The 8956-nt window shown below is 49.6% G+C and overlaps 1 protein-coding gene across 1 annotated transcript in view; it reads right to left on the bottom strand.

Annotated features, from left to right (window-relative positions):
- Window positions 1–865: 865 nt before the first annotated feature.
- Window positions 866–8956, bottom strand: part of Gdpd2 (glycerophosphodiester phosphodiesterase domain containing 2) — a 9474-nt gene continuing 1383 nt past the window's right edge. The window contains exons 2-16 of the mRNA XM_021188044.1: window positions 7599–7712; window positions 7267–7370; window positions 6878–6971; window positions 6634–6693; window positions 6293–6391; window positions 6027–6120; window positions 5717–5862; window positions 5524–5606; window positions 5262–5412; window positions 3262–3483; window positions 2897–3045; window positions 2147–2294; window positions 1925–2007; window positions 1621–1646; window positions 866–1533 (exon numbers count right to left, since the gene is read on the bottom strand). Coding sequence (XP_021043703.1) covers window positions 1481–1533; window positions 1621–1646; window positions 1925–2007; window positions 2147–2294; window positions 2897–3045; window positions 3262–3483; window positions 5262–5412; window positions 5524–5606; window positions 5717–5862; window positions 6027–6120; window positions 6293–6391; window positions 6634–6693; window positions 6878–6971; window positions 7267–7370; window positions 7599–7703 — 1617 coding nt within the window. The 5' untranslated portion in view covers window positions 7704–7712 and the 3' untranslated portion in view covers window positions 866–1480. The remainder of the gene's footprint in view (window positions 1534–1620; window positions 1647–1924; window positions 2008–2146; window positions 2295–2896; window positions 3046–3261; window positions 3484–5261; window positions 5413–5523; window positions 5607–5716; window positions 5863–6026; window positions 6121–6292; window positions 6392–6633; window positions 6694–6877; window positions 6972–7266; window positions 7371–7598; window positions 7713–8956) is intronic.

Here is an 8956-nt window from a genome sequence, read left to right as displayed (position 1 = left end):
GTGTGTGTGTGACGCGCGCGTGTGCGCGCGCGCCGCTGCAAATTCAAACTCGACTCCATCCGCAGGAGACCTTAAGTGTTCAGAGGCATACTGGGAACTGTAGTTCCCATGGCTGCCAGTAACCAAGGGGTGGGGGGCCAGAGAGGTAGGGTCTTGTTCCGAGATGCTAGTGCTGTTTCGAGTCCTGATCTGGCTGGCCGGAGAGAAGGAATCGAGGACCTTTCCCTGACCTGACTAAAATCTTAATTTGACTGGCATTTGAGTCTAGGCAGGAACCAGGATGAATGGCAGTGAGTGTTATGGAGGATTGCAGGCTCAGCCACGGAACCCCTACTTGTCCCAGCTTTTGTCTTCCCACTCCCTTTTTACCTGCCTCACCATCGCCAGGCCAGCTCTGTCCTGGCCATCTCAGCTTTTAGCTTTACAAGCAGCAACATTCTGAGGAATTTGCTCAAGGAGAAGCCTAGCTTGAACCAGACCCTACGCCCATCCAAGAAAAAAAAAAAAGAGTAGAAATCAGATCTAGCTCTCAGAATCTTAAGTCAAGGACACAAGTTCCGGAACCCACAAGGAAAAGTGGTGTCATTCATTCATCAGTATGTCACCATATCCAGGGATCCAGACCACTCCGGGCGAGTGACCACAAGGTGGAGCTACAACGCAACCCCTGCACGAGGCTTCTGGGCCACCTGGAACGCGGCAGTCCCAGCTCCTCTCCAGCCTGCCTAGGAGAAAGCGTGGAGGTGTTAGTCTTTCCATCTCCAGCCCCAAATCTCCTCATGATGACCTCTCAATGTCATCTTACATCCAGTTCCAGATGGAAAAAGCATCCTTCCAACTCCAGCACAGAAATGATTAGACTGTGACCAAATGACAAATTAAAAATTCATTGAATAACAGATTAACAGGCAAGATACAGGAACCATTCATTGCTCACAACAAAAACCTACCATAAACACAATATTACATTGCTAAATGAGCTTTTTCACTCCCAGCCTGTAGGGAGAAAAGCAGATGAATTGTGAGGGTGAGAAGAGAAAGCATGGAGTATGGACTGTCTTCAGCATCTCAAGGGTTCTTCCGGAAAGGCCATTGCGGCCAAATTTCCTTCAGTCATCATTCTGAGCTATCCCACCCCGACACACCCTGCGTCTTCTATCCAAGTACATGTGCACACAAGCCTAATGTATTATCTTGGCAATCTCTCTCACTTCTTGCTTTAATTTCATTTTGGGAGTAACTTCTTGTCAGTCACTGTCTTTCCGACTAATTCCTGTCAAACACCAAAGGCAGCAAATTCCATGGCAGCTTGAGACATGCCCACCATCTGGACAGAGGGCCCTCTGAGTTCAAAATCTTCTGTTAGCAATGCTCCCTCCTCCAAACATTTGATTCCAGGACATTCCACTTCAGCTCCTGTACTCCCCTTTGAGCAGTGCACACAGGCCTTAGCAGCTGGTGGGGGGCCTGGGCCCGGCATTTACTCTGACGTGAAATTGTTGATCTTGGTCAGTAGCACTGCTGTTTCTAAGCCTAGAGAAGTAAGAGATGGTCATATAGGGAGTGAAGCCAGGGGAAATTAGGAGAAAATGAGAAAGGAAGGGAAAGGGTCATTCTTACCTGTTCTGTTTCTCTTAGCACATCCCCTAGAGAGAGAGAGAGAGAGAGAGAGAGAGAGAGAGAGAGAGAGAGAGAGAGACTTTCTGTTGTGAGTTCCACAAACTTGTTGCAAGACCTTCTAACCCAGGGTTCCCCCAAACTGCTTTCGCCAGGGTCAAGACATTTTATGGGGATAAGGAAGGCTAGAAATTTGCAATGACAAAAATCTTAATCCCAGGTAGTGTACTCAGACTCAACCCTTTTTACTTGGGGCGGGGGGGGGGTAGGGAGGTGCCCCGGAGACCAAGGCAAAAAAAGCTCTCACCCTCGGAGGAGGAAGATGCTCAAAAGCAGCAGAATGGAGGCACAGTCGGCGATGACCCAAATCGTTAAGTATTTTTGAGGGGGCTATGGAAATAGAAAAAGGCCCATCAGTGGCCAGAACCCCCAAGATTAGCATATGGGGTAAATAAATATGGAGGGGAACAGGTTTAAGGGGAAATAAGAGATTGGACATGAGGGACAGTGACAGTTCTAGAGTCCTTACAAGAAGCCAGAGGGGGTCCTGCATCTGCTGCAGCAGCTGGCAGGCATTGGTGGTGACAGAATCCACCCCTGCACACCAGAGCAGGGAGAAGAGCCAGGGCTTGTTCACTACAAACAGGTTCACTGAGACATTATCCTGGTGCAGGGCCCTGTGGACGTGGGGAGGGGAAATGGAGGAACATACAGAATTTGCCCAGCTATGTCTGAGACCCTGCCCCGGATCCAGTCTCTTTTATGCAGATCTCTGCAATGTAGAATAATACTAAAGCCATTCTCATGGCCTACAGAGCGCTAACGAGCTTGACCCCTGTCTATCTTCCCAGCTTCCCTTTCCTTTTGCTTGCTTGTTATTCTGCCCTTGAGTCTTCTGTTTTAGCCATCGTTAGCTCCTTGTAATCAGTCATCTGGCGCTCAGCTCTGTCAGCAGTGCTTTCTAATGTGGCTCCTTACACTAAACCCCAATCACCATGTTTTCATAGTATCACTACCCAGCATAAATGTAGTTTAGGTAATTTATTGTCTATAACTTTTGCTAGTTCCTACATTCCTTGAAAGCCAGGACCTTTCCCATCTTATTCACATTTGTTTCTTTAAGCCCACAATAAATGCTGCATGAGTCACAGCAATCATTCAGTAGGTATGCATTGTGGGGATGAATGAATGAATAAATGAATGAATAGCTTTTGCACCACCTGTTCTTTCCTGACAGTCAACCTTGGGGGTCCTTTTTATTCCTTTCCTTGACACTCACTTGATATCCAACACTGGCAGATCTTGATAGGGGAGGTTGAGAAACTGGGGCCTCTCAGTCCAATTGCCTCCCTGATGTCCATATATCTGGCGCATTCTGGGGGCCCGTTGTTGCACGTTAGCACGATCTTCATCTGGGAGCCAAAGAACCTGTGGTTCAGGGACAATGAGTAAAATGTAATGCTAAGGAAGCCCTATGGATTCCAGGGACAGGTGCAGAGAGGTTTGGCCACAGAATGGGGTGTGTGAGCAGGGGTAGGAAGGTGAGGGCAGGAGGCAGCCTTGAAATCATCATGGTCTAAAGAAGGTAGAATGGGAAGAGGGGCAAAAAGTGAGGAGGGCTTTGGGAGCCCCGGATAACATCACCATAGCTTGGGACACGTTTGCACTCAACACAGCCTCCAGTGTCTGATTCACAAAAGCATCATAGTATGTGTGGTTTCTTGGGGGTCGGCGCAAGTCAAACATGATGGAAAGGTTGAGAGCTGCTGCTTCCTTCAGTAGTTCTTCTAATGCTGGTATGGTCTGATTCTCAGCCTCCTTCCGATCAGAGCCTGACAGCTTTTTGGCCCCCCAGAAAGGTTGCCTCTATAAGAGAGGGAAATTATTTCAACATCACAAGAGGCCTCGAGGTTTTCTCCCAACCCTTGCCATCTGTTTGTTTGTTTGTTTGTTTTGAGACTGGGTATCACTCTACAGTCCTGTCTGGCCTGGAATTAGCTCTGCAGCTATGTAAGGCAGGCTGGCTTTGAACCTACAGCCTGCCTCTAACCTCCCAAGTGCTGGGATTAGAAATGTGAGCAACCACACCCAGCTAGCTGCTCTCAGTCTTACCAAGTGTTTCCAGATTCTGCCCACCTCTGAGCCAGGGTCTTCCTTTCTCTAAACCTGTGCTTTCTTCCATCGAATCATACTCTATGGCCTCAGCATCCTAGTCCTCCAGGTTCATAATTTCCATCTACATCATCTTTTCAGTTTCATAGAGACCTCTGTGATCTGGACCCTTTGCTTTTCCCCTCATCCTTCAGTGCCTTTCTCGTTGTACCTGCATCCCCATATAGTCCAGCCTCAGCTTGAATCATTCTCCACAGTGGTCTCAAGAGACTGCTTTCCCTTTTGTACCCTCTCTGAACTCTGACTCACTGTTACACCTGTCTGCCTCCTCCACCGCTAGACCCGGGGGCTGCACACTGTCTCAGGCAGTCCACAGCATGGGGAGTACTGGTGTTGTAGTTCCCGTTTTTGTCCACTGTGGCTTGTCAAACCTTTCACTTGCTCTTGATTAGGTTTTTCTCTCATCCCTCCTTGTGGCTGTTTTAAGCCTCTGCCATTCTGTCCACCTCCCCTTATTATATCAACTAATGACCCCAAGCTGACACAGATAAAGCTGGATAACAGAGGGCATGTGCAGGGTCCTAGGTACTTTATGTGTATGAACTGACAATCTGCCCAAAAGGCCTAGAAGGGAAGTACTACGAATATTATCCCTGCTATACAAATGAGGAAACTGAGGCACAGATTGACTAGGGACCATTGGCCAGTGTCACCACAGCTAGCAAATGCTAAAGCCAAAGTTCAAATAGAGACATTCTTGGTTTTCAATCACTCTGATGTCATTAGATATAGACTTAATTTTATAAAAGAAAAAGCAAAGAGCAACTCTGTATTGTGCTTTTATCTTTTCAAAAAAAAGTATGTCCATACACATATATAGACAGGTTGGATTATGGGAGATTCCAGTTCATGAATTATTTTTCTGAAAAACTTTTTTTTATACAGTGAACAAATACTACTTTTACAATCAGGAAAAGAGGTACCATAAAACTGAAGTCCCCCTTTTTACTGCCTAGAGGATTAAAATCAACAATTCAATGTACAACATTCAAATTTCTCAATTTAAGATTAAGCCTCTGTCTCCTTGCACTCCTATGAATTGCATCTCTCAGTTAAATTGAGCTACTTTTTCTTCTCTAGAAACCTACTTGTGTTTCTGGCCGTTACCCAATGCTCGTAGCCCAAACTAGAACTCTATGGCCCAAGCAAGGGCTTGGGGGTGTATGTAAGTGGTAGGATACTTGCTAGTCATGGCTCTGGGTTCCATCCCAACACCTCAGTACTAGTTCTACATTCTTGCTTTGCGGAAACAGTGGACCTCACTCCGGTCTGCCCAGGAGAAGTATTTTTATTGCTCTATTTCCCATTCCAATTGTCTCGCTTAGGCTCTCCTTCTTACTAACTGGGAGTGACACTAGGGCAGAGACTGTTCTTAATTGAGCAGCACAGGGTGCAGCAAGTGCATACTGCTGGAATGGACTCTGCCCCGAGTGCCAAGGAGGTACTGGCCTCATCTTGGCTGGCGTCCTCACCTCTAGGAACCAGGTTCCAGCATTGAGTCTCTGCAGTTCAGCCCAGGAGAAGTCACTGCTGTGGGCTGACATTCGCTCTGGAAACACAGAGGCTACATTGGTAGTCCTGCTCAGTCGCTCATCATGCATGAGAAAGGGGACTCCGTCAGAGCTGTGGGCACAAGAAGTGTCAGGGGACAAAGCTCTGGAGCTGCCATCTTTTTCTGAGTGTCCCCACTGTGTCCCTCAGCCCACCAATCCCCTAGGTTCAACCCTTCATCACCTGACCATCACATCTGTCTCAAACACAGCCGCTCCACATTCAGCTGTCTTCCGCAGGGACATCAGGGTATTCTCAGGGGCCAGCTACGAAAGGGAGGTGGTGAGAAGGTGGCAGGGAAGGGTTGGTCCCACAGACCTGAAGCCTAGAGGAGCAGATGCTTTTCTACTTGTCTAGGTTTCTGCCCATCACTTACCATGGGGGCCCCTCGGTGTCCCACCAGCCCAGGCTTGGGGGGTAAATCTGTGAGTTTCATGATGCAGGGGGAAGAGATGAACAGCGGTGTCAGGTAGATGACCAGAGTGACTCCAAAAAATAGCAACAGTAGCAGAACCTTGGGGCCTGTAGAAAGTGGAGGATGAGCTTTGGGGAAAGGCAATAGGTGAGGTGGCGCTCCAGGGGCAGAGGGCAGAGTTCAGGTACAGGAAAATGGGGGGGGGAATGGGGGTGGCGGTGGCAGAGACACTGGTGTCCAGTGAGGGTGAATGTGGGCTGATGTTTTGCACCTCTTGGGTGGATTCGGTAGAAGGTATCAGCCATAGGCCAGGCCAACAAGGTGATTCCAGCAACTGCTCCAATGTGAAGGAATGGGGCTGTGGCCTGTGGAAAACAGCTGGTGAAGGCTCTTCTTCCTATTGTTCTGTGTTGTGCCTCCCCCCTTCTCTGCAGTCCAGAGAGATCTGTAGTCTCATAGGACCAGGAGGCCATGTAATGTTCCAGAATAGGCTGTGGGCCAAAGCTCCCACCTAGATAGTGGAGGTCAGCCACTCACCTGCAGTGACAGTCGTAAACTATGCCACTCCTGCCGCCATTGGATATCCAGTCCCACCAGGCCCGTGGCCACTAGAAGTATAATGAGGAGCAGCAGCACCTGGGGCCAGGGACGAAAGAATGGGCCTTCCTTCTTAGCCTAGGCTCATGGTGACTGGGGCTACCTTTTCATTCTGTGGACACAGGATTCTTCCCCTTCCTGAACACATGCACTATCCTTTCACTCAATAAATATGGACTGGGTTTCAGGTCCTGCTCTTGACCCCAGGGATAGAAAAGCAAATGACCGTCAGGGTGCTGGACCCAGCATCCCCTTTCCCCATCACTGCCAATTCACTGCACCTTATGGAGACTGTGAAGATGCAGAGGCTGTCCACAGAGCTGCAGGAGCAGGCCCAGGAGCTGGGAACAGACAGAAGGGACACTTAGAAGGCAAGTCCTCCTAGTGGGGATTTGCAGGCTGCCATCTGCTTCCCACCCAAGAATTAGCCTCTTTCCCTCAGTGGCTAGGATGAGAACAAGACAGTAGACCTGAGCAGGAATGGAGGGCTTATGTGGGAGTTAGGCCAGATGTCCCTGGACCAACCAATAGCAAGGATGCATATGTGACCAGGAGAGAGATGACCACCAGGACTATCAGGGACCAGTCCATCCAGTGTCCCCAATGGCGGAACAGGAATCTGTAGGAGGGTAAAGGGAGATGTTCAAGGGGAGGAGGTGACTTGTCGGGGGAGTTGGGAGTTGAAGTGGCTAGATCCAGGAAACCCCCATTAGATGGGAGTGAGGGGGGAAATGTTACTTAGGGTCACAGTCTCTAGGGATTGGTGAGTTTTCCTGGAGGAATTTTCTAAGGATGTTGGAAGTGCTGGGATTCCGGGGCCATGGAGAGCTGGGGATGATTTATAGTAGGGGCTGAGCCCCGGGTAGGATGTAGGTTGGTCATATGAGGAGGAAGGGGGGTGGTACATGACACACTCATTGAAGTTGTGCAGATCGTTGAGAAGGATGAGCCCGATGTACAGCCATCCCAGGGACAGGAGAAAGGTGAGGAAGAGCAGGCCAAACCAGATGCAGTCGCACTGCAAAGGAGCAGGAGAGAAGGTCTCAGCTGATCCCCATTTCATGCTCAGAGGCCCCCAGAATGGCAGCTCAGCTTCCTGCCCTGCACCGAGCTGTTCTTCCAGTGTTTGAGGGAGATTTTCTTCCTGGGGGAGAGAAAACCCCTTCCTCCCAGCTGCCTATGAATAGGACTCCGTATCACCTCTGAGCAGCCTTCTGATTTGACCCCCGCCCCATCCCTTCTCCACCTTGCTGGTTTGCATCTTCTGTTTAGGATATTTCCTCCAGTGGCAGCTGTACAGGCAGTGGAGGCAGCGGGTCCAGACGGAGCAGCGGCCGGGGGAATCTGCCATAGTGAGGGCCTGGGGAAAAAGAACATTTGACCATCGGGGACCCAGATAGAGGACATATCCCAGTCTCCCTTCCCATGTATCTGAGGACCCTGGGGCAGGTAGGTAGAAACCTTCGATGCTGCTCAGCAGGAAGGTTGGTTGTCACAGAGTAGACCCGGAGCTCTGGAGTTCATGAGGTGACGGATTCCAAACCCAGAAAAGAGGAACCGTTTCTGGAGTCTTTCATTGCCCCTTATTTTTGATACCTGGGATGTCAGTGGCCCAGCCTTTTTGTAGGCATCATGTGTGTACCACTCTCTCCAGATCCTTCCTATTTAATGACATCCAAAGCTGGCTTTGGAGTGCTTGCCCAGAGTAACTTAGGAGAAATTGCCTCAGGGTGGGGCAAACTCAGTTCCGCAAGTTAAGGCAGATCTGCCTGAGCTTGAGGCAGCCCTGCGCTGTCTTGCACCCAAGAAGCAGGAGTAAACCTGAAGCCGAGGTTCTCATTCTGACCCCAGGCTGAGGGAGGCACAGCCAGTTGACTAGTTGCTATGGATACGGGATTGAACAAACCACAAAGCCCTGACTAAAAGATTCTCTGTGTCCACTTCTCAGGGGTTAGGGGCACTGTAAATAGAAGGAAGACTTGAGGGGAGCAGGCTCCCTGGATCCCTGACTCCCAGCCTTCTAAAGGAACCTCATTCCTGTCTGCACAGTCCAAAAAAACCCAAGCCCACCCCCAACCTAGCCTTATCATTTCCTTCCCAGACATCATATACAGTCACCCTCCACCCCAAATAGAAACCCGGCTCCCGCCTTCACCTTCCCAGAGGCCCCACCCTCTGAGCTATCCTTAATGAAAGTACATTAAGCACACAGGGCAAAGGTGCATGTGTGCGTGTCTGCTTGTGCGTGTCTGTAGCTGGGGAGGTGGTGGCGGCGTTGGCAGGGGAATTGGCCTGGAGCAGGGTATTCCTGTGCCTTGTGGTTCTCAGTACAGCTGAGATCAAGCAGATCTACAAACCAGACTGGGCTTGTGAGTGTGATTCTACTTGAGAGGGTGTGCAGTTTGCAGCAGGTGAACCACCAATATAAGCATCAATAGAAGCAGTAAGCAGGGTGTGACTGTGGGTCATGTATCAGCATATGAACATGTGTGTGCACTAGTGGACTTGTGGCTCCCAGTAAAATGGGGTTCAAAATGGCTATGTAAAGGAGCCTCTGGATAATCTCTCTCTCTCTCTCTCTCTCTCTCTCTCTCTCTCTCTCTC

This window comes from Mus pahari, chromosome X, assembly GCF_900095145.1.
Source record: "Mus pahari chromosome X, PAHARI_EIJ_v1.1, whole genome shotgun sequence".
Classification (NCBI taxonomy): Eukaryota; Metazoa; Chordata; class Mammalia; order Rodentia; family Muridae; genus Mus; species Mus pahari.
The sequence above is the reverse complement of the archived record's forward strand: the minus strand, read 5'-3'. Positions and strand labels throughout refer to the sequence as shown.